Source organism: Magallana gigas, chromosome 3, assembly GCF_963853765.1.
Source record: "Magallana gigas chromosome 3, xbMagGiga1.1, whole genome shotgun sequence".
NCBI classification, from domain to species: Eukaryota; Metazoa; Mollusca; class Bivalvia; order Ostreida; family Ostreidae; genus Magallana; species Magallana gigas.
Genome location: NC_088855.1, coordinates 8,004,701 through 8,031,051, shown reverse-complemented (window position 1 = coordinate 8,031,051; position 26,351 = coordinate 8,004,701). Strand labels below are relative to the sequence as shown.

The window sequence follows — 26,351 nt, the reverse complement described above, 5'->3', positions numbered from 1 at the left end:
GGTTCTTATTTTAATTTATTCATACATTTTCTACACAAAATGTGTTTCAACCATTATTTTAAACTATCAGGTTAAGTATGTCAAAGTTCCATATATTTCTTTTTGGATCTCGTAGCCATGATGGAACCGACGTTTGAATTTTAACAGTACTTTGTTGTCTTAGTTTGAAGATGTTATGCCCTAGCAAACATACTCACATGAAATTAGATATTGAATTTCTTGATTTATTTTAGACAAAAACTCCGAATTCAAGGGATGCTATGTGTTTTGTGACAAGAAGACATGGGGTTAACTAAATAGCGATAACTGTATTTTATGCTAACATGTCAACGACTGGTTAAGGTTGTCTTCATCAATATCCTAAACATCTGCTGCATATAAGGATTTCATTTAGAGAATTGTAGTCATTGTTGGACATTGTACATTATTTTTTCGATATTTACGATTAACTGTCGCTCTCAACGTGTAAGCCCCGAGGAAATTTAAACCGATAACAGTCATCGGATTTGCATCCATACATGTACATGTAAGATTTCCGATGTATTTAAGCTAGATATAAAACAGTCTGAATACCAATTAGGTAAGTAACACACACAAAGAAAGGGTTTATTGTTTTTATCTACAGAATAGTAAGATGCTGGATATCCTGCTCTTTCGTAAACAGTTGACCTGGTTGTTTTATGTCGGTTTTACCAACGAAATTTTTTTTTGTTCTTTTAACTAGTTTCTTACATTTTGTTTTCATATTAAACATACTTGTTTGCATGCAGATCTTTATTATATTTTTAGAGGGAAAGGCGTTTTTTTTAAAGCAATACGAATTAATTGCATTTGGGTCCAAGACTAAATCAAAGTACTGAAGTACTGAAAGCCGGGCTCTTTTGGTGTGTCTTTACGCATATTGTGTAGTAAAGACTGAAAATCTCTCTCTCTCTCTCTCTCTCTCTCTCTCTCTCTCTCTCTCTCTCTCATGGTTATAATGTCGGTAAAGCATCAGAGAGCGATCACTTTTTGTAACCGGCTAAAAACAAAAATATGTCTGTATAGTAGAAAAAACTTCAACAGTTTCTGCCTTGAATTTTGCAACAAGCGTTGTATATTCAATCCCCATTTCTTCAACGCGCAGCAAAGTAGTTCATGGAAATTCATGCGCATAGTATGTGTCCAAAATGCATAGTCTTGTTTTTAAAACACGTTATTATTAAGAAAACTAAAAAAGATAGACAATTCTCTCGAAATTTAAAAAAGAAACAAAATGCAAACAATTTTGACAAAACGTGGCTCTTTGTGTAACTATTTGGTAAAGCGGAAGCTTTGACTTTGACGCTGTTTGTTTGTTTTTTTTACTTTTGAAGTTGTGCTATTTATAGTAGCATTGGCGATTTGCCTGCCTACAGCCAGGCTAAAAACTTTAAAAAATCGTCAAATTGGATATTGAATAACTTGACTTATTATAGACACGTATAGAATGCTAGTGGATATAATATACAAATTCATACAAGTGATGCTAAATGTGTTTTGTAGCAAGAGGACAGGGGGTTAACTGAATAAACTGAATAAATGATGATTATAATTTATGCTTACGAGTCAGCGACTGGTTAAGGATATCATCATTAATTTTCTAAACATATGCTACGTATAGTGATTTCGTTAAAAGAATTACATTAAACTCTCTCCCTCAAAGTGTTAGCCCTGAGGAAAATTCAATCGATTACAGTCATCGGTACGGATTTGCATGCATAAATATAGTAAGACTCCTGATGTATTTCAGTTAGTTATAAAATAGTCGGATTACTAATTAGGTAGCTAACACGATGAAATGGCTATTTGTAGTCATCAACAGAATAGTATGTATGATGCCGGCAAAATACCCTTTTTGAACAGTTTGCTTGGTTGTTCTACATTGTATAGTGAATTTCATCAACAACATACATGTATTTTATTTTACATTCATGTTATAACTAGTTTCAGAACTAATAATTCTTTGTCATGTAAACAAGGTTCGATCCATATTTTTATCTAAGAAAATCTTAGCTTTTATCGGTATATTCAACACATCTAAACAAAAACAAGGCACGAACATTATATGCATACACAAAGAAATGTAAGCCACGTATCTCGCTTACAACTTGAAAAATGATGGTAAATATTTATATTTTTCTGACCATTAGAAATGCCTTACTTAAGCAATATAAAGAGTAAAAACTGAAAAGTTACCATGTTGCGTTAAAAACGAAAATGGACATGTAATCTAAAGACAATGGTCTATCACATAACAAATTTGATTTATTTTTCTTTGTAAACCGCACGCACCTTACACGGTTGCTTAACTGCCCCTTTGGCACTGGCATAAATACCCGACAATGTTTATTTTTCAATTATTCCTTATTTAATACTTCGAATGCATATTTTATGTTACAAGGATTTGCTGAAAATTGACAGAAACGTAAATAACAGAGTTGAGTTGCAACCATGAATCCCATTGCTGAAAGAGAAATAGCATGCATTCAACAAGTATGCTTTATGTAGAAATAAAAAAAAAATTATAAGTCCATTGAAATAGATAATAAGGTAGCCTGGTGTGGAGAATGTTGTGATTGCAAGAGTCAGACATGGGTTTTGTTGTTCAAAGAAGGACATATGCTCTCAGTTATTTTATATGATTTTTTTTCTTTTTTAGAAAGTAGGGAAAATTCTTTGACAACTAATTTAAGCTATGTATCACAAATGATACTTTAATCATCCATAAAATAACTCCAGCATTCCACCTTTACTCATGTAACTGCAATATTGTTACAAGAGTACTTGTAGTTTACTATATCAAATAGACTTGTTGACATAGTAGTATGCAGATGCTTCTATTTTCATTGAATGAGTTCCATGACGCTCTGCTCGATACTTGACATGTGTGACCTACTTGTTATATAAGACGCCCCGCTATGTGTAGCTGCACAAGTTGGGGGTGAATACAATGTAGATCCCATCGGCAAACGGGAATGTTCTTTGTAGGTTTCTCTTTATTAACGAACTGTTTCCGCACATTCATTCATATCGCCAGCAGTTTGCATTTTTCTAAATCTTTATAAAGAATGCAGGTACATTTAATATTTTAAGTTAAAAATAACTTAAACTCACGATAAATCCATTCAATACTAACTTCCAGGTGCAATAAGGAAACGTAAAGAACACCGACGAATGATAAAAATTGACCCAATTCATGGCCATCATCTAGAAAAATGTTAAAAAAAATTTAATGCACCAACATGTGATAGTATATTACATGTTGGTAGATTGAGATGGCAATAGTACAGTGCAATGAGTTCTAGACACCATTCATACAGCCTTTGGAGTGACAATACCATCAAAAATTTAATTTTAATGTACTACCCTACCTCACGGCTAATTTGTACTTTTTTGGAAAAATATATATCAAGTAACAATTTTCACCCGGTCGTAGAAATATCTATGGTCAAAATTTAAGATTATTAAAAGTCCAAGATCAATGACTGAAAAATGACCAAACATATACAAACTGTAATAATTTTTAAAAATTCGCGAATCATTTATCAATTTTAAACATTTTTATAATATTTTTTTTAGATTATTTTGTGGTTTTTTTGTAAGGTCTAATATCGTTATGAAACAACAAGTTACCGACAATGTTTGTCTGTCTGTATTATGAAGCGTTTTTCTTCAAATTACTATACTTTTGAAGATTAAAATGTATTTTTTTTATGTATGTTTCAAAATATTCACACATATTTTAGAAATACGTGTAAATACCATAAAAATTTAAAAATGAAAATTAACAAGCAGAAAAACAATTCAGATAAATAACTTTACATGTATATTAAGTACCGGTAAGTATAATATTAATTGTCACTTCAAATTAATCGAGATTTTAAAAAAAAATGATCCAGGTTCATGAAATATTGATATTCAATAGAAGAGATGACATGAAATATATTTTTTCATCTATTTGTCTCTTTGGATGGCCTTGCTGGAAGTAATAGGACTTCAAATGTCAATCGAAATATACAAATTTGCATTTTTCTTAACATTTAAGCTATGGGACACAGAGCAAAGCTTTGAAATTGATATTTCTTGCATAATATGTAATGAATGTATAAAATTGCAATATGCAATGTATTATTTAGACCCGTGTTTTTAAAATATGCTAGAAATTTTATCATTTTTGTAACATTGAAATGTAAAAGCTAATTTTTTAATGCTTTTTTTTAAATTACTTGTATTATAAAACTGAAAATCACGAAAGAAATTTGCATGCACATGTAATTAAGTACAAAATAAACAAATATAAGTAAAATTAATATTTTAAAGTGAGTATGCCATTTTAAACATTATTCTATCGGCATATTATCCTATTTGATGGGTCTCAAACTGAAATTTTAATCGCATGTCTATTTTATACACAGTTAAGTTCTAAAAAACACTAAGTTTTTCTACTGAAACAAGCTTGATTTATTAAGAACAACTTGTGCAACTGAGATTTCCTTCCTCATATTTGTGAATTATATTTTAGAACAATTAGCTTAGTGCAGTATTTATAACAACTGATCAATACTAGCAGAGATTCAATTATTCTTAATGTTTAAAAAGAACTCCGTAATAATGAAACAAATTAAAATCAATGTATCAAACTGGTCATAATTTTATCATTTACTATATATAAAACGAACGAAGAATACAATATTATTCGCTTTTCGTCCTAGTTTGTGGTAAGATAAATCAGACATACCGATTTCAGGAATATGTTGAAAATGCGAGTAAATATATATTTTTTTTAAATTCTTCACAGACAATTAAAAATACGAATTATGCTCATTTTTTAAATCTAATTGTCTTATAATACTGATTTGATGAGACATCTCTAAAATCGGACAAAACTTTTTAAAGAGGAGGGTGCAAGTTATGAAAGATACGACATATTACAAAGTATGTCAATTTACAAAACTAATACTATTTCTTTAGGTTTGTCTTTACTTTACGATGTATATTGTATAAACATATATGAACTATTTCTGCAGTTGCCTCATTAGCTGATAATGCGATCTTTTTTATCCTTATAATGTAACACTATTCCAAAGACTATTCACCTTGTGGTCAACAGTTTATAAGTAAGAGACTTTGAGTTAATCGATGTTTGTCTTATTTACAAGAAAAATATTGAAAATGTATAGTTGCATCTTACTTTTAGACAACGATAACTGTTAAATCCAGAAAATATCTTGATATAAGTTTTAAATAATGAAAAATAAGCATGGTTGACAACAAATTAAGAACACATAATCTAAAAAGAAATTCGTATTTTAAAAAAATATTTGACTGGAGAAAACTCTACGACCGGATAAAATGTTTGAAGAGGGTGATATCTTTAAGAAAAAATAACTTTCAGCCGTGAGGTATGCCGGTACATTAAACTCGAAAAATAAGCGACTTTATCTTTCTTTGTCACTCCTCTATAAACTGGAGTGATGGCGAAAGACTCATCAAACGACCTCTGTGTTGTAAATCGACTGTGACTCAATGCATAAACAATTTTTGAAGATCCAAGTCGCTGCTCATTACGACCATAATTAATTGATTGAAATGCTCTTCAGAGCTTAACGAGGACTCGACAATCCCTTGTGACACAGCCTCCGTAGTTTGGTGCAGTCATATGCATCTGCATGTATCAATCAATGGCGATCTATATGTATGGACATTGTAGATTTTATCTATAAGAAATAAAATATGTCAGAAAGGACAATGTCGTTGTATATAAATTCGCTACCCATATGCTTTTATGACATAGATAATGTGTATGAGAGAAAATTGTCAGCTTACATCAGCCTAGTTGACTCAATGTTTACGTCACGTGACTAGGTTTAAACAATCTCTATTTGTAAATAAGTTATATAAATGACCTTGACAATACTGAGTCACCTCTCGGCGGCGACATCGACGTCACAAACTGTTGTGTCACAGCTCATTCAACTAAATTATTAATGTGATGTAATTTAAAAACTTACTAGATATATAAATGTTCGTACTTACTTATAACCTCTCTCTCTCTCTCTCTCTCTCTCTCTCTCTCTCTCTCTCTCTCTCTCTCTCTCTCTCTCTCTCTCTCTCTCTCTCTCTCTCTCTCAGACATAATTAAATATGTGAAAATAATTTGACTTCGTTTATCGGTGTTTCGGTTTATTCATGCACTGAACCTAAACCGGCGCTCTTTGTGTACTCTCTAATTGCAGAATCAACAAAGGGCACTGGTGTAATGTACCAAAACTATTTGCCCTAATTTTAAGATAATTGATTTTACTCGAACGATTCAAGAACAATTTACTTTAAGTGCATATTTAGCCCTGAATACGTGATTAATTTAATTTTTACGGTATCATCATCATCATCATCATCATCATCATCATCATCATCATTATATTTTGAACAAACATTGCATATCTATAATGTATTCTGACACAATAAATGAATATTTGAATCCCTAACAGATTTCGAAACTGTGAAGTTTATTTATAATTTGTGTCGTTTAAACATCAGCGACGTAAAGCGTATGGAAGTTGACGTATTTTTTTTATTCTTATATAAATGAATAAAATGAATTTCAAAAATTCGTTAAAATTGTCTACTTAAGTCTGTTTATATCAAAGTTCCATAGATTTCTTCTTTGATCCCGTGAACATAATGGAATTTACATTTAAATATAATAGGGTTTTTTTTTCAAATGCTGTGTGCTAGCAGAGAAAAAATATATACACATGACTTGTATGAATAAATAACTCAGACATGTTAAGAGATGTTTCGGAATTTTCTTAATAAACCCGCTTAAATTTGTTATAAGGAAAACGGAGTTTATTAAAATTAATAGCATCTGGGTCCAAGACCAATAAAGTGAAATCATATATTGAATATCTTGATTTATTTTTGACAAATATCTTTGGATAATGCTAGTGGATATATAATATACGGATACAAACAATGAAGGGATGCTATGGGGGGTGGGGGGCATGATGTTAACTCAATAATGATAACTGTATTTTATGCTAACGAGTCAACGAAAGGTTGAGGATGCCTTCATCAATATCCTCACCATCTGCTGCATGTATGGATTTCATTAAGAGAATTGTAGTTATTGTTGGACATTACACATTGTTCTTTCGATGTTTACGATTAACTGTCGCTCTCAACGTGTTAGCCCCAAGGAAAATTAAGCCGATAACAGTCATCGGATTTGCATCCATACCTATACATGTAAGATTTATGGTGTATTTCAGCTAGTTATAAAACAACCTGAATACCAATTAGGTAAGTAACACACACAAAGAAAGGGTTTTGTTTTTATCTACAGAATAGTAAGATGCCGGATATCCTGCTCTATTTAAAACAGTTGACCTGGTTGTTTTATGTCGGTTCTACGAACCAAATATTTTTTTCGTTCCTTTAACTACTTGTTTACATTTTGCTCTTAGATTAAACAAGTCCTTTTGCATGCAGTTCTATATTCAATCCCTTCAAGCTGTTGCAATTTTTTTTTATTGATCTTTAGTTTTTGATATTTCTTTGATTATTTAGATATTATTTCTGTCTTAACAGATTTTCTATAATCTCTGTCACATTTATTCACATACTGCCTTCAATGTTATTAGTAACGTTTCTGCACGAAATTCAGTAGTCACTAAGAGGGTGTATAGCATGTAATTAGTAGTAGATAAATCCATTCTCTAAAAAAATTAAAAATTTTCTTTTTTATCATTGAACGCATTAGCGATTTGACAAAGGCATTGAATTGAATCAGCCATATTGTATACAACATTTTCATTGGCGTTTACTTAGTATTTCAATATATGTACACAGTATAAATTCATTAATGTATGGGAAACAACACAGAAAACATCTTAAATCACGGTATTCCCGATTTTCAATATAAAATGTCAATAACCGTTATACTGGTATGAACATAAAAGTCCTAATTTGTTTTAAACATAACACCGAATAGTTAACATGCTTATATATCACGGAGAACAGTGAGTATAAATCCCAGCCATTTGATTAAAAACATTACTATAATTTAGTAACACAATGGGGCAAATATACTGATAAAACGGACCCGATGCAATTTGAACAGTCTTTCATTTACATGTATGGAATGTCAAATTTTCAAAATATGTCAAGCAGAATGTTGCTACATGTTTCTATAATTTCATTTGCGTCAAACAAAATTTTTCATTACATGTACTACTATGTTAAAATTTTATAAATGCTATGTATGTAATAAAGAATATTTGTAATTTCTTTCCGATCTCCGAAACATAACTTTGCCGAACAATTGATTTGATATTTCGCATAAAATGTAGATCATAATTATTAAAGACAATGCAGGTATCAAGAAAAACGTATATTGTGTTCATGACAATATACATAGCAAAATTTTCAAAAAATAAATACATTCAACAAAATGCCAAAAAAAGGACAAAAAGGTCACATAACATACATACCGTAATCGTGTTTTCTACAAAATATTTATTATTAAGTGTTGCCAGTGATTTGATTAATGTACCTCGGTCATTATTCATTTACGGATGTAAGGTTTGGCGCAAAAAGGTTATTTCATGTTAAAAGGTGACCTCAGTGTTCTTAGCGAATCCGCAGATTCCTAAGTACATGTAAGTTTATAGACCTTGATGGAGGTTAAAAAAGATATTCATTTGATCAACGAAGCATGACATTTGATAATTTTGTAACAATTAAGAATATAAGAATATTACAATAAACATTCATCCAAGAGATATGTAGTTTGTAGACGCATTGAACAATCATTCTTTATGGAAATTAACTAAAGGTTGATGACCTAGCTCAAGTGTCCCTCATGATCAAAGGACGTTGATCTCTTAGTTCGGAGGGTTGAATTTGTTTTTGCACTACAGCATTTGTTTAAAAAATATTTTCGTGCCAATTAATTTGTTTAAATAAAAGATAATGCAACACCTAACATTTAGTGGAGCTCAACATCTAATTTCTTTTTCTTTTTTTTTTACAGAAATGACAAACTCCTTTATTTCGACATATATTACATAAATTACGTACGTTTATGTATTTACAATCATATTCCAAAGCTTCCTCGGTTGAACATAAAGATAGTATTTATATTCTTTTTTTTTGTTTTAAAAATGATTTATGACCTTTATGAATATTGAAGTACAGGTATTTACTTAACGCTATTAAAAATGATGACTTAAAACGTAACATGTTAGCGTTGATAATATTACTTTGTATATATATATATATATATATATATATATATATATATATATATATATATATATATATATATATATATATATATATATATATATATATATAAAGATATATTGACGATCTCATTTTTAGAATATCTATAACGTTTAGTAGTTCTACACAATTGTATTATAATAACAAAGAAATTGCAATTGTTAAAAAACTTCAATACATGTAGTTGAAGTTCTTTTCAATTATCTTTTTTTTTCCAATATGCAACTAGCTATGTATGGTATTCTGGGAAAGGACAATCGATACTACATCTTTCCGTCCAGAAAAGATTTTGATCTACGACCATTTACATTGATTGATAACATTCTAGTCCTTATATTTTTATATAGTTGTGAAGTATTATAATAGAAAGAATGTTTGCAACAATTAGATAAATGATTTTTCATCTTACGCCTTCTATTATGATATGCTAAGAGTGGTATCTTTATGATGAAATCAGACCCTTCTCATTTTTGCAGCTTCATATATCTAGCTCCTAAATTAAAAAGAGATAAGTTCTATTATTTAGTATTTTTATTTAATATTCATCCCAAAGCAATATAAAAAACAATAATCTCAATTTGGTGGAAAAACTCAATAAACCTGGTTTATCACATTTGACATAGGGTGAATATGTGAGGGTACATGCATATTAAAACAAAATTTGTGATTTATTGGTTAAAAATTGTGCTAGGAAAACAGAATAAGTACATCCATAAAATCAATTTGTCAAATGCATATAATGTTTGCAAAAGGTAGATAAAAACCATTTTCTGAAAATCCGTACACAAAGAATCCTTTTTATACTCATTCGCAATTTAAGCGTTCCTAAGCATTGCAAAATAATTCTGATCTAACATGAGGGGGAAATACCTAAAATACATGTATTTGAATTGTTTGATAATTTCTAGAACAATACAAGAACCGTCTTCATCTTTCTTCTTTGATACATGTATTTTCATACAAATCAATTTCCAACCAAATCAATTTCCAACCATTTCATATAAACATCGTTTTTTCGCCTTATACAGCAAATCCCCCAGCATGTCGTAAAACCCAAATTGCGTCATCAGTGGGCGGTTGACCAATGATTTAAGCAATGGAGATAATGCTTTTTAAAAAGATAAACCAATCCCATAGAAGACAATACATTAAAAATATACACGACAAAAATATTGAGTGTAAATTTTGTCAGAAGGGTGAATAAAAAAAAATTGTGATACTCACACCTACGTCAAATCACCTTATTTCATTCATGGCATTGAGGTGAAACAGATTAACGACCTATATATATGTCTGCTACGTTAGGGGCTACAATACATATGATAAAAGGAAATGATTTACATGTATATAGAAAATGATTATTAAGTTCTCTTTAAAAATTGTTTACAAATGTTTCAATATTTTGATGTAAAATAAAGAATTTTGCTTTTTACTTGCAGAATGCCATTAGAAAGGGAGGCTTTTTTAATTTGTTTCTTTATGCCGAAAAATATAAGACGATAGTTTACAAATCAGTGCAGTTTATGTGTATATTTTGGACATATTAGTAATTCTGCCAATTCACACTAAAAATATCGACTGGTTTCATATGTTGCATTTGAGATATATTTATGAATTGATGTACATGTATTTATTATGGTGTAATAAAAATACAAATTGACATTATTCTTCATGGAATTTTGTTGGTCATGTAATTACTGCATAAAACAAATAAACAAAGTGTTGTGTATTCTATGTCAGTTAATACATGCATTTAGTTAGTGGATTTAACTATGAAAACACGTGATATCTACATCTTAAAATGTAGTCCATATTATTTGTGTTGCAGATGAGTATCTATGACGCACGACTTTTTTCTTTTTTTATTTTAATTTTTAATTTTTTTTTTTACTTTTTGCCACATGTACACCAAAAGCTGTAAGCAAAAGTGTTTATGATGCAAATCGGGACGCATTTTGTTTGACTCGACAACAGAGAGATTAATCTAGCTTAATAAGAAATGCACATGTCGTTCCGTGCTTTACCTGTAAGAATAGAGACCACAGTCAACTGCACGTGAGCACTTTTAGAAACTGAAATGATGACTCATTAAAATATATCAGTCAACCTGGCCCCGGGGCCACAAAACTTAGAGTAGCTCACTTTTTTTGCAAGTCTCACTTTTACAAATGGAATATATATGGAAGAAAAGTGAGCTCGTCTAATTTTTATGGTCTCCGGGGCCAGTTTGTTAATAAGGCGAAAAGGCATTAGGCCCCATGTAATGATAGTTGAAATTTGCATTATTTATATATATGTACCAGTCACCAAACATTGTCAACAGGATGACAACCTATTATTATATGACCTTTAGGTAAATATATTTACTCTATATTTACAGTATATTTGTAAATTAAGAACAACTATATTGGACAATGTTCCTTTTCTTGACATTGTTATTTCTCCTCGGTATTTCGGGATAACCCTCAAACAGAAATGGTACAACATTGCTACCACATCAGAAGAGTTACATGAAATTGGCATGCATTAGGAAGTTAGGAAGGTTGCTGGGCTTTCTGGGTGATTTTATAAAGTTTTCAGCATCATTTTTTTTTTTGCGTTAGCACATTGTTAAAATAAATATCAATGCTTTTTGTATAATAATAAATGTTTTCCATAACAAAAATGAAATTGCCTTATGTATTTTGCATATACATGTAATTATCATTGTAGTTGCATGCACACAGTTGACTTGTTCTCTGTAACAAAAATTATCAATCATTCTCAAAAGGCACAAAACCTAGTTTGAGGGAGGTGGGATGGTTAAATGTTCATATACATCTTGCATATCTAACATTACTCTAACATTACTCTTTGTTATTATGATCTAATTATTTGGGTCTTTACTTCTCAAGGAAAGGGAAAGAGGTGAATTTTTATAAGGTTTCTATTTGACCACATAGATGTAAATTTACTCAGTCTGAAAATTTAAAGATCGGTCTGCACACCCCTTTCCAAATCCGCACATGCACTAAATATGGTTTGAGTGAATCAACAAAAATGTCATTAAAGCAACAAACAAACTATAATGATTAATTTCAATTGCATATAAATCACACATTATCTCGAGCATAAACACGTGAATGTTAAAATCTTCATTAATTATTATTCATATCTATCGTTGTTTGATTAGATATAGCCTACGGTCGAATACAATTTATCATTAAGCAGCTTTATTTCGCCAATACATGTATGACACAGTTATATTTGGGCATAAATCACAAATTTTTTGGATAGAAATATTCCATTCCAAAGGGTTCACTTATAAAGTTATGTATTTATTGTATACAATGAATGAAACTAGTCGCCATTATGGTTTATCTATATGAATTTTGTCGTCAGAAAGCACTCTATTTATGCATATGTTGGAAAAGTGTGCCATCTACCTACCAAGTTTTTTTTACCATGTTCACTTGTTCTCTCTTTTTATTCAAAAGAATGTTTTTGTGGTTCACCAGTATAATTATTTAGTTTATCACTTAAATGTCTTTACATGCAATACTGTCTATAGGTTTATTCATATTGAAGCGTACAGGTCATCCATGTATGAACTGGACATCGAGTCTCTGTTATAATGTTGTACGTTAACTTAACACTATGAAATTAAAAAGCTATTTGATCCTTTCAAACTTACACTGCCCAGCAATGCAATATTATAGTTTATATGCAAAGGGACATGTTTAGGAATTACTCAAATAATCAAATAAGAAAAAAATATACTTGTGTCAGGATCAAAATTTTAAAAAAGGTGACTTAAAACAAGAAATTTTTAAAATGTAAATATAAGGTAGTTAAGATAAAGAAACATGGCATAGAATAAAAAATATGGTTGTTGTTTATGTGATTAGGGTAAACCGCGAATGACACCGCAGAAAGATGTCTTTACTAAACCACCATTAGTTGTATAAGAAGTTGTCACGCTGTCCCACACGAGTGCTAATTACAATGTATATTCTGTTTTCACAAATGTGTACAAATTAGAATATTATCATGAAGGTAATGTTGACAAAATTTGTGTGGTGAATGATGTTTTATATATGTTCATTTAAAGGGACATGGTCACAATTTTGGTAAAAAAAAATTTCAACGTTAACAATGCTTCAGTAATGCATTGATTTTCTAATAATTGGCAAAAAATTGAGAGTCAATCGTTGAGCGATTTACAAAGCTCACCATTCTCTGTTCTGGTCTTGCTTTTGTTTACATTTGAAAAATTCCTGGTTAAGACCTAAAATGAATGTGACAAATGCAAGGAAATGTTTATTATGTTCGAAACTAATGAGAAGATAGAAAAAAATAATTTAATATAGTGAACAAATGTAAACAAATACAAGCACGAGCGTTGTTCATATATCAAAGAGTTGTGAGTTCTATATCTTGCTTATAGCTCTACGACTGACACTGTTATAAATGCAGAACTGCAATTCTGCACCTTCGTGTAGGTTATAAAGGTATTTATAAAGATACCTTTCGATTTCATTAATTATGATAACGTCATTACAAGGAGCTTAAAAATAACTGCACGTGGCCATTTATATTAATAAATGACCGAAATGATTTCCCTTTGGCGTGCTATCTAGCAATCAATCATTTACTGATTGAATTGGGTTTTTTTAATTTAAGTCGAAAAACGGTTAATCAGTTTGAAGGACAGGGGTGAGAAGTCCACGGGAATTTTACATGACAAACAAAAATGAAATATATACGTGCGAGGTGTTTTGAAACGTTCCGAAAAGATAAAAAATGTTACATGTTTCGATTGTACACCCTCATGAATATGTCAATTTTTATTCTCTCTTTTCTTTTCAGTCAACAAGAGTGAACAGTCAGTGAAGTAAATACTGTATTTTTCTATGTACATTGATTCTTTTTTGAAAGACACACTGGTCATAATAATACTATATCTATATATGTATATTAATGTACTAGTATGTGTTTCAAAATTGACTTAAAGTGATAGAAATAACAATCTAAGACAGAGTAAAAACGATTTTTGACCTTTTCTTTCAAAATATTCAATATATGAAAAAAATTCCCACAATAACATTTCAACCATAGGATTGTGAGATATCACCGACTGACGGCCAATATTTAAAACACTGTGCAGGATTATTATGCCTGCATCAAGGTTTCATTTTTGCACGCCTTTAAGATACAGTGTCTTAAAAATCCATAGCATTTAACCACTTTTGATTGAATGTGTCTCGACTGACAGGTGAGATATTGTCCTTTACAAAGCATCTCATGGAAAAATAATAGCTCCCAGAACAAAAAGTCTATAGAATATTTTGAAAATATAAATCATATTTCCATTAGGATAAAAGTATTTCCTACAGGAATTTAATTCAAAAGGTGGTTTCCCTAAAGGAAATTAAGATTTTCTATCGGATTATAAAATCCTGTAGAAGTTTTGTTCAAATCCTATCGGAATGAAAATTCCTATAGGATGTTCTTTTATTCTGGTAGGAAATTTTCAATATCCTACGGGAAAATTGTTTTACCTTTGGGAAGATTATTTCCCCGTGAGAAATTAATTTCTAAATGCTATTATTAAACCTTGCAGGTGAGATTCATCAACAACAAACGAGTTACAAACTATTCAAACAATGGTCATGACATCTTTGAAATATGAAGCTTAGACGGATGTATAAATGCCACCTTGGCATTGACATAATTAGCGGCATATTGTTTTACTTTTACTGTAAATACCGGTGGTACAGACATGAGGAAAACACGTGGTCCTCTTACGTTGAAGTATGTACTTTGCATGATACATCTGTACCAAGATATTTATTCAGCATATTTGGACGAGTTTTAATGAAAATACACATATCTGTGAAAGAAGTGCAATCGAAATAGATAAAAGGGAAAATATCTAAGATAATATCATTCACACATTATCAAATTTTCACTCTTAAAAATTTACAGGAACAATAACTTATTTCTTCCGGGGAATGTTGACATCTTTTCTCCATTCGGATGTCACCCCGAATATCACGCACAAATTTCAACGTTATCATCCGGGTCTGTTGCAATACAAAATCTCCGTAATCATCACTTTCTTTAGCCTTGTATTAAAAGCTGGTTATAATTAGCTAAAAGGGGCGTTTTAAACGAGAAATCTTGGAAAAATTTCAAATGAGTTTTTTTTCACATATTACCAATTTTTGAACAAAACATGAAGAGACACACACTCATTCAAAACGTACAAAGTTCTAGAAAATCATACTATAGTAATTATCATTTTGAAAATATTTCCATTCTTAGCTACATGTATGCATACATGTTAGTTGTATTTTGATTATTAATTAAGGAGAAAACTTGAACAAAAAAAAACTAAATAAAGACGAAATTAAATACATAATTAAAGTAATGTAACGTTATCAAGCATACTCCATATTAAAGTGAATTTATCTAACATCATTTTAGTGGCATTTCCTTTTTTCTCTATTAAATAATATGAATATATTGAATTTTTAAGTTCACCGATAAAAAGGCTTGAGCTTTTTCTTGATTTGTAAAATATATATTTCTTTCTAACAAAATCAATAAATTAAAAATATAATTTTTTTTCTTTTGTATAAACAAACATGATTTCACACAATGGAAAATGGTCATTGAAGTGACAATAGACTGGTATAAAGTATTCCAACTGCATTCACAGTTGTTTACTCTTATTACAGTAAAAAAAAATGATCAATTGACTCAAAATCAGTGGTGCATGAATTACATCTGTTGTTGTTAGTTATTTTACAATTGAATAAATACATTTTTGTTCCTAAAATTCAGTGAAGTATTCTATATTCCAGCCAAAGCAGCTTACTGTTTTTTGTGCATTTAAAAAGTACATCATATATTGCTTTCCAACAGAATGAATCATCAAGGTTAAAAAGAGTTTTCCATTTTTCTTCGTGTTTGACATTAGTACATGTATTATAGTTACAGTGTTCTTATAACATTTTATACATCTTTGTCGCTTTTAAAAAGATTAGAAATGCATATTGATAAAATAGGCAATGTTTTATCCTATTCATTAGCATTGTTCACAAATAGACAAAGGACTCTTGTAAGTCCAAGTATAATAGTGAATGGTAAATTTACATTGAAATCATTGAGCTGGATGAACTCTTTATCTTCATTGAAAAAGTCAGATACATATATAAACCCCTTTTTATACAATACTTAAAAAGATATTGATTTTCTATCTATGTTTATCTGGGGGTTAAACCACACTGGGGTCTGTTGTATATTTCATTATCTTTGTACTATGTCAATGTATTCACTTAATGTCAGTAATGATTCTTTCAAAAAATATGTTATTAATATTTTTTTAAATATTTCTTCGGTAATCAGATCCTATCTGCAAAAATTTTGAGACTGCACTTTTTGTAATTACACCAAAAAGAGAATTCAGTAGATCATCTGTAGACTGTAAAATTCTTCTGAACCATGATAAATTAAGTGATTTGATATATGATTTCAGGTGTACCATTTGGAGTCCCCCATCAGTATATTTCTGAATTAATAATGTTCTTGACACCTTATCATTTTTTCCATTCAAAATAAATTGAAAAAATAGTTTTTCAAGTTGTGTTATCCACTGTTTAGAGGGTTTAGGCAAAGTTATAAACAGATGGGTCAATTTGGGTAATAAAAGTTTTTTTTAATGAACATCGTTTGAATCCTGAGGTTTTTATGATTATCGAGTAATTATGCAAAATGTGAACAGAGGAAAATCTCGGGACCAAGTATACAAAAAAAAATACCGATATCAAATTTTGCACTTCATTTAGAGTGCAATTTTTCTTGTAGTTTTACATTATATTCAATTAAGAAGATAAAGTACATCTACATGTAATACCTTATGTCAGCATATAGATGAATAATACACATTATAGTATAATGGATATAACGTTCCCACATTTTGTCTTAGACCCCCCCCCCCCAACCCGTCACATACACAAGGCATCAGGTGTCGTAAATTGTAGAAATGATGTTCAATACATAATACTATTATTTTGTTCAATAAGTATAATACTATTAAAATATAATACATACCATCAGTGTTACTTATTATTAAGTTATTGTTACTGTCGGACTACAGAAATAGGTGCAGCGAAGATTTTTCAAAGAATATTTGAAAGTTTGGAAGACTTTTTTTGTATAAATTTGGACGAGATGTAAGGCCAATTTTACAAGGATTTTCGTAGATATTCGCTTTTTGTGAATAAATGTCTCATTTGAAAGTCTTCGAGATATAGGTTTGTTGCTGACTGACATAAGAAATATATCAGGTTGATCAATCTCATAGACGGCGGGGCAAAGTCGAGACGTCTTTCAGATTGGTAAACCCGATATATTTCTGTAGACAGTCGGTAACAAACCTAATAAGTAAAGATATCCGGCAGTCACGTGGCATGTATAAACCAATAAAAGTGTGATATTTCAGTATGAGGAATAACAAAGTCATATGCAATCAAATCTGCCTGAAAAAACATCATCGTCTCCGACCGCCGTACGATATTGTCATTTCTTATTACGAAGAACTTGTGACATTTTAAAATGCTTGCTACACAGCGTGTCTTGAGAAAGTGACGTCAAACACATTACCAGATCTAGAGTGACGAAACCATTAGACTATATGTGAATCTTCCTACCTTCAGATTATAAAATTGTAAAATACATTTTGCATGGTTAAATAGTATATGTTGCATTTGCACAATCAAGCAGTCTTAAGGAGGTAAATTGCGTGGTCAACAAATTGATGGAAAAAAATCAGATCTACCTACAGTGGCCCTTTTAACAAAAAATCTTAGGACTAAGATAAAAAAAATTCACAACCATGAAAGTTTTCGTTTAAAAGAGATATTCATTTTTTTTTCTAAAATATCATTTACAATATTGTTAAAAGTAGAAGTAAAATAAGAGTTTTTGTGATATTTTACAGCGTAGATACTTTTTATAGAAAAGGAAATAATTGTCTTTAGTCGTAAGATTTTTAGTGAAAAGGGCCACTGAATTTTCCAAATATAATTTGTTTGTCTATAATCTATTATCTGTTTTTATTATTTATTTATTATGCTTTAGGAATGCATTTCAAAGATCGTGTGAAATTTAATTATGAGTCAGTAGACTAGTAGAGTTTAAAGCAAGATCAGAGCTTACAATTCGTTGTCATGTAAACAAGGCTTGTGCCCTGTTTTTGTTTACAGAGGTTTACATAGGTTCAATGCTAGTATACCCGTGAAAAAAATCTTTTTAAGTTAATTTGGCTATCTCCTCATTCATTTTAAGCATAAATAAACAGTTCCTAACGTTCAACACATTCATTTATGTCTAAAATTAAAATGTTAACTTCAAAATTCAAAATGTAAACAAAAGCTTTTTTTACATAACAAAGATCGAATTGTAATCTCTTTAACTCGCTTATTACTTAACGAATGACATGATTTTGGTTGCCTATTAAAAATGCCTTCCTGAAGGATTGCAAACAATAAAATCGGAAAAATGATTTTTGACCAAAATTGTTACCATGCCCCATTAAAATATGAATGTTCTCCATATCTTTTTACAAAGAACTTCTACATTAAAAATAACCAGCCCTCTTACCTTGGTGTATCTTGTGTATTCCATCAATGATCAATGGTACGATTTATAAATTATCTGTATAACTCTATACTCTAAAAACTCCGATCCATTTATTTATTTGTTTATTCATTCAAAAATCCGATAATTATAAAGAAATGAGAGAGAGAGAGAGAGAGAGAGAGAGAGAGAGAGAGAGAGAGAGAGAGAGGGGGGGGGCGGAGAGTTTATTGAATGACTTTTTAAAAACTACAGTATAAAGAAAGACAGATGTCACAGTTAACCAATGTTAACCAATGATCTCCAGAGAAGCACAAAAATAAAGTAAGTACATTTACTATAAAAGAAATTAAATCAGGCGGTAAGTTAGCTGAAGTCATTTTTACATTCACTGACTTTTTTAATACATTAGACCTTTTTGCACCGATATGTACTGTTACTGTAATGAGTACAATATCCAGTGTCATGGTTAATAGAGCGAATCCTTTAAAAATTCTCACAAGTGCAGAAAAGTTAATCAATAGCAATCACCGCTAGATGATAGGAATTATTCAATCCTTGAATAAGCTACTTCATTTCCTGTAAACAAGTTAAAATTCGACAAGCATGCATCAGATTCTTGTCCAGCCTTCTAATACTTTAAACGAGAAGTAATAATTATGAATGGCTTAATTGTTTTGTTTTTGTTTTGAAAGGGGGGGGGCTTCCGGTGTGTATGCCCGCGTTCGATAGGTCATTGACCAACCTGAACTTGGGCCGAACTTGTGTATATAAAATCAGCGATTCAGTTAGAATTTTTCATAGCTGAAATCATGATTATCTTAGAGGGATATGGAGACTGGGTATGTGTAGATTTTGTTTCTAAATTGTTTAGTCTACATCCATATATTATATACTTATTATAATGTTTTTGATGGGTGCTTGTTTTGTCTTTTATATTTATATTTCAGCTGAAATTTTTTTTTCGCATCCTTTAAAATTTTCCGTGTGATATAGAAGTTCTCAATACGTATTCATGTGTCCTGATAACTGTTTTAAGAGTATTGCAGAATTGGGACGTGTTAAATCATCCACATCTACCGCGTCCACAAACTGGGTCACAACATCTCGACATCTCACACAACAGGGTCATATCGTATCGGCTCATTGTCCTTGGTATTTAAATCATAAAGCAGCATGTGTAAACAGGAAGATCGTTTCCTGTGGAACGTGCAATATTGCAGATGTAAAATTTGTCTGCACGTAATTCTACATGTATTCATGTTTTTCGAATTTCCATCAGTAATTCTGAAATTCTGTGAACATTAATTAATCTTAGAAAACAAACAAACAATGACCTTTATGTGTTTAAAATTTGGTGTAATTTTTTAGGCTGTGTTTGTCATTTTAGACTTATTCTAACATGGTAGTCCGAACTTTCTCATTTTTCTTTAATTTGCGGTGTTTCAGGTTTAGACTGCAAAATTAATGTTCGGCGGACCGTTTATAAAGTTCTTTATAGAGTCCGAGGGCAAGATTTTTGAAAATGGTTAGTATACAATGCATGCAATATTAACATATGTAAGTAATTTATTGCATTAAGATATGTAATTTTTTTAAGTTTACTTACATAAAGTTGAATAAACGCAGTCAAATGATAAAAGAGGCAAACTTAAATTATTTATTCAAAATATTTAATTAATTTATAGAGAACCTACCTGAAACACCTACTTAGGTTTTAGTAATAAATATTTAAAATTATCTTAGATAAAATGCTATTTACCTCTGTCGTCTGTGGGGCTGCAGATAAGTATAAATAAAATTGTTTATTGAAATAAATATAAAAGTACATGCGTCATCGCGGCGAGTAAGAAGGTTCTGGATTAAGTAAACATTCGACGTGACGTCAGAGCGATACTTATAAAAATAGCACACTGCGCTACAAATTGACCAATGAAAATTGGGTTTAAAGGTAAATGTCGAGCGCAAACTAGAATGTAAATAAAAACGAGAACTCTCTGAGTGAACTCAGTTCGATGTGAGTGATCAGTGAGAATAGAGCATTTATGACTGAGGAAGGAGTAACTATAATTCCAACTAACGATCCAGTAAGTAATACATTGAATATCGATATCCGCGTTATTTAACAATAGATGTACTTGTGCGCAGTTGCTGGAAAAAATTTTGTTTACAAACATTACAACCAGCATGGGATATGTCAGTATCTGTAATGCTCATGAATGCGACCAGTGAATGAAGTTTAAACATTGAAAATATTGAAAGTGTGGTACGTGGTACTATTGCTTTTGATGATACGAAATTAAGCGAGGGAATGGTCGTCTTTAGAATAGCAATGATTGCGTAATCCAAACCATCCTACTTTCGCAGTGATGCTACGTTATTTTACTTCAGTCAGTTTGCAGCATGACCCAATTCATGTATATCTGTAAATTTAGATAAACAATATCCCAAATTATTTTTAAAAAAATGATTTATAATACCATTTTTATAATTTTAATATGAAATATTTTTATCCGATATATATATGTGTCCGTGATTATATCCGATATTTTATGCATTTGTTAAGCTGAGTGTGTAACTTGGGAATTTTGTTGTTTTGCCTATTTTGAGAGGGTCAAATTTCTAGAAAGTTCTTTTGACGTTTGCGTTTTTCGTCACGTGTACCTTGGAATGCGTTGAGTGAAATCACGTGTGATCAAATAAGATGTATAAAAATAATGTCATTGTGTACATTTGTCCCATTTAGAGTAAGGACTTGACTAACGAAAGACACACATATTGTGTAAAAGAAAAAAAAATTGCATTTAATAAATTTTATTTTGGATTCGAGACGTACATAACATGTCTCTGGAGGTACTTTTTAAAAATATATATATACAGTGTTGTATATGCTTAAATTTGTAAAATGTTGGGTTGGTTAAAGTATGAAAACATGCAATTTTAACATGATTGTTTTTCAGGATATGAAGAAGTTGACATCTGATCGGCCGCAGAGGCGAAGTGGTAGGGGCAGGCCAGGACGGCGAGGAAACAAAGTGGATGTGAAAGTGAAACTAGAAAGAAGCCGCCAGAGTGCACGCGAGTGCCGCGCGCGGAAAAAATTGAGATACCAGTATCTTGAGGATTTAGTCTCAAATAGGGAGCAGGCCATTTTTAAACTCCGGGAGGAACTTGAGTCGGTAAGTACTATTAACAGACATTATCAATAGAAAACGGCTGACTGTGACAAGAAATTTTTGCAAAGTTTCAATAAGAATGGCTGCATTATCCCCCTTAGAAATGTAGTGCACTTGCACTGCCTATCGAAATCATTGACCCAATGAACTAAAAAGCAAAAGGATAAGCAGTTGTAACGTGCAATGACCCAATAAACGGACATTTACAGGAGGGTGAATTGTTTGGTTTAAGTTTACCTGAAAAGCAGACGTCATTATTGTTATACATGTACATGTATTGATTATATAGCAAAGATTCTAGAATCTTCGAAAATTTTGAACAGATTTTGTACAAAATCTGTCATAATGATCTATCCATTAGTTTAGAGGCATTCTACTGTATGTTGGAATATTCCTCTTGTGTTGAATGGTTTTTGCTAAGAGTCCTTTGATTAGTCTGTAAGAATTGTCTACCTTGTACAAGGTTAAGTTGTGCTGTTGTTATATCATTGTCAAAGTGTGAGCTATTTTACTGATAGTGAAAGTGTTCTCCCCTACACTCAGTCAAAATAGTCAACAGTAGAAATTGTCTGACTGGGAGGGAGAATGTGCATCTATTATGATATAGCTACATTGACTCAATTATACCAATTGACAGCTATCAAAAACAATTGTTTATTTAGAACCATTTTAACAAGAGCTTGGGTTTTTGGTATTTGAGTCAAAAAAAGATGTGATGTAGGCCTGTCTGTTTCATTGCTGGCCACTCAGCCATGGCTCTTTGAAATCAACAAGATTATTCTGGACTTTAAGTAAAGACTACGCAATCTTGCATATTTTGCTTAACACCAGCATCATTTTTTACTTGTTTTGAAACATATAGATACTCATACTGAAAGTCCAAGGTCTTGTTAAAGATGATTATATTATAGATGTGTGAGAGAGTGTGAATGTATCGGCTAATGTATAGACATACTCTCTCAGTAAAAAAAATTTTTAAATCGCTACAGTTTGTGATACTTAGTGGGGTATAGGCATGTGAATTAGACCCTGCAAGTTTGTAATACAATACTAAGAATGGATTTAGAGGGGTGCGGTCTGAACTTCAGGGCATCTTGAATATTCAGATGTATTTACATATGTATAATTTATTGGATATGGTCTCAGCCCAGCCCCCATTCAAACACACACACATCACTACCACCCACCCCACTACCCTGGCAAACACTATCATTCCCTGGAACCCCCAGCCGTGTCCCCTCCCACTGGATAAATTTTTGGATCTGCTCATGTTGGCATTCACCTATCTGATAGCTGTCAATTTTTTTTTTCCTATTATATGTTTCTACTCTGTTAACCTCAAGACACCATTTCATTGCCTTCTTCCAACTCAAATTTTTGGTTCATGGATTTTTTATTTGTTGATATGATTGGTTGTTTAATTTACTGAAAAACAGTTGGTTCCAACAGGAATATAAACATCAGAATAATTTTCTTTTTATTTTATTGGGAGAGGACAATAACAGCTGTGTTTTGATGGTTTCTAGAGTATTACTATCTCCTGTAAAAAAAAAGTTCAATATTAGTTTTTGGTCAAGGTTTACAGTGCACAGTTATGTAAAATATAGCAAGTGAGTTGTACAAAACTGACCCGAAGAATTGGAGGCACTGGGATATAAATGGTTAAACTGCCAGAAAGGAAACACGTAGACTTAAGATTTACTATCCTTCATAAATCGTATATCCCTGATATTTAGTATATAGGGATTCTTAGCTGATCAGAAGCTAAATTATCTTGTTATTTACTGTCTTTAGTACAAACAGTACTGCGTTGATCTTGACCAAGGAAAACTTCCAGAGCAATTATTGAAAGATCTTGCAAATGTGATGAAGAAAGGGGAAAACTCTGGCGCACCATTTATTCCCACGACCACACCAGATGTTGGGACAGTCATAACTAATGGCTATGAACATGAAGTGTGCAGAGAGACATTCTATCAACAAAATGGCACAGAATCAGGATGTAGTGTTCCATCTACAGAAAAATGCAGTTCGTACCCATACTACCCGCATTCCAGTGGAGATTGCAGTGTCACATACTCCAGCTACCTAAACCCATTACCACAGCCTAGCCATTATCATTATCCACAACAACAACATCATCATCATCATCACCATCCAAATCCATCTGGAAAAGGAGGATCAGCAATAATGGACAATCCAGCACCTCATCTTGCACGCAACTCTATAGCTTTAGGAAGTACTCTAACAACCTGTGGAAATCCAGTCGTCACTTCATCTCAGCACACTCTCAGTCTGATGAACCAAACTGGAGGAAACACGTCTTTCTTGTCTATGCTTCGCGACTCAACTGCCATGGAAATGGGGACTGAGGCTTTGATGGATCTAGGATATTCAAAAGCCTCTAATGTTAGTAATGGTGCATCAAAATCTATAGACTGGCCAGCTAATGGAGATCCAGAGTCTGTTGCTGTTCACACAAAAGTTCCAGGTGTGCCACAGCTTCCTACAATTCTTGAAGAGATGTAAATTCAGTGGAGTGTGCTTCCTTGTAATGTTAGTGATTAGTTTAATATCAACCTAATACCTCACTGTGCGAACATTTGAACCTCCAAAGTGAATTGGCTTCACATGGATATTTGCACGATATCCATGTATCGGTAAAGACAATTCAGATGGAAATCCAGTATCAAAATTGAGACATTTTTTAATGAAATTTTGAATGGAAAGTGGTGTTCACCCTTAATAAGTGATGAAATTCTCATTGGATATTTATTTTATAACAACAGACATTGCGTAGATCGCTGTCTGCAGACACAGTTACTAAGCAGATTCAACGCCAGACAGACTAATTGTTATATACAATAACTTATAAGGTTTAAATTGAGTTAGCATTGGTTTATGTAGGGACAATTTTACATATTTATTTGCCATGTAATTAAGAGAATTTTTCTAGATTTTATGTGAGAACAGAGATGTTATGTAACAGAATACTCCAATTAGTGTGTCGTGTAAAAAGACACAACTGCACAATTGCTTGTGTGTGGATATTAAAATATTAATAGTTCTAGTCATTGGGGGCATTAGAGAAACGGGAATTCTGCAGAAGCTGGTACATTTGTATTGAATGTTGATAGTTCTAATCCAATGACTAGAGAAAATCTATTTTTGAGTAGAAAAAAGCAAAAACAACACAAAAAAGAAAAAAACTAGGAACAAAAAGCTTAAGGAGAATTATTATCAGTCGGAAATTGAGAGCTAGTTCATGTGTTATATGCAAATGGACAGTTTCTTAGCTATTTGTAACTTGTAATGTTGCTCATATATATTTATATAGTTATATAGTCAAATGTCTAATTTATTTTATCCATGCGGGCATGGTATTCTAGTTGATGATGTGGTTACTTCCTTTTAGTATGTGGTGTCTGATAAATATTTATTCAACTCGGTGAACACTATTATCTTAAAAGTTTGTCTAATATTTTGAATTAAATTATACATTTAGGGCAAATTGATGTATATTTTTATATATTTACTTTTTGCTATTTTGTTGCATTTCGATAATAAAATTTATTTACAAAAAAAGAATGAAGTTAATTGTTCTTTTTTTAATTACATGGTAAGGTAAAAAGGTCTTAAAAAGTGCATGGTTAGGTTTAAGAATTCATGAATGGGTGTAGATGTACTAACAAACTTAATAAAATAACTTAATTGGAGGTATGACATGATGGTTAAATTCAATGAAAAAAGCGTTTGGGGAGAAGATTTAAGTTAGTCCTAATTCCCCATTTGGGCATCCATTGTATTAAACGAAATGTTTGATATTTTAAAGTATTACAATATTGAACTTTTTTTCAGTACAAACATCATTGTTCCAATGTTGATGATACTGGCCTCGTTTCGGATGAACTTGTTGAAAAATTAATGACATGGGAAGCTGAATACCAGAGGGGCAAGACCTTGGATGAAACTGATGTCTGTAGTGATCATATGAGGAGCCCAGAGTGTGTCATCAAAGAGGAAAACATGTCAGACTGATGTCCCCTTGATTCCATTAATTGATATGCATTTTTTTTATCTCCTTCTATATATATTGGTCATATAGACATGGGATTCAACACAGATAAATGGACTTTTGCTGTGATTGTAGATGATCAGGCAAGACATTCCACAGCAAACCTGAGAAAAGCACCAATGATTTCAATTCGTCCAGTAGATTTTGATGCCTGTTGTGTTTTGTAT

The 26,351-nt window shown here is 31.4% G+C and overlaps 1 protein-coding gene and 1 long non-coding RNA gene across 3 annotated transcripts; one reads left to right on the top strand and one right to left on the bottom strand.

Annotated features, from left to right (window-relative positions):
* Positions 1–1,075: 1,075 nt before the first annotated feature.
* LOC136273586 (uncharacterized) lies at positions 1,076–15,649 on the bottom strand. Its single transcript, XR_010711764.1, has 4 exons — positions 10,534–15,649; positions 9,719–9,802; positions 2,918–5,738; positions 1,076–2,485 (listed from the first exon to the last, which is right to left on the bottom strand). It is a non-coding gene; the product is annotated as an uncharacterized lncRNA (long non-coding RNA).
* A 5,212-nt stretch (positions 15,650–20,861) lies between these two features.
* On the top strand, positions 20,862–25,697 carry LOC105343977 (uncharacterized). Of its 2 annotated transcripts, none has more exons than XM_011451519.4 (3): positions 20,862–21,020; positions 21,894–22,112; positions 23,904–25,697. In XM_011451519.4, the coding sequence occupies exons 1-3, from the start codon at positions 20,979–20,981 to the stop codon at positions 24,636–24,638; spliced, it is 996 nt and encodes a 331-aa protein (XP_011449821.2). In that variant the 5' UTR covers positions 20,862–20,978; the 3' UTR covers positions 24,639–25,697. The 2 variants fall into 2 exon arrangements, with proteins under 2 accessions (XP_011449821.2, XP_011449822.2); XM_011451520.4 differs by lacking the exon at positions 20,862–21,020 and adding an exon at positions 21,569–21,786.
* The last annotated feature ends 654 nt before the right edge of the window (positions 25,698–26,351 follow it).

Bases quoted from the DNA above. Each gene is read 5' to 3' on its own strand.
- LOC105343977 (XM_011451519.4), top strand. From the start codon at position 20,979: ATGACTGAGGAAGGAGTAACTATAATTCCAACTAACGATCCA. The intron at 21,021-21,893 runs GTAAGTAATACA...ATTGTTTTTCAG, and splicing joins TAATTCCAACTAACGATCCA to GATATGAAGAAGTTGACATC. The intron at 22,113-23,903 runs GTAAGTACTATT...TACTGTCTTTAG, and splicing joins TCCGGGAGGAACTTGAGTCG to TACAAACAGTACTGCGTTGA.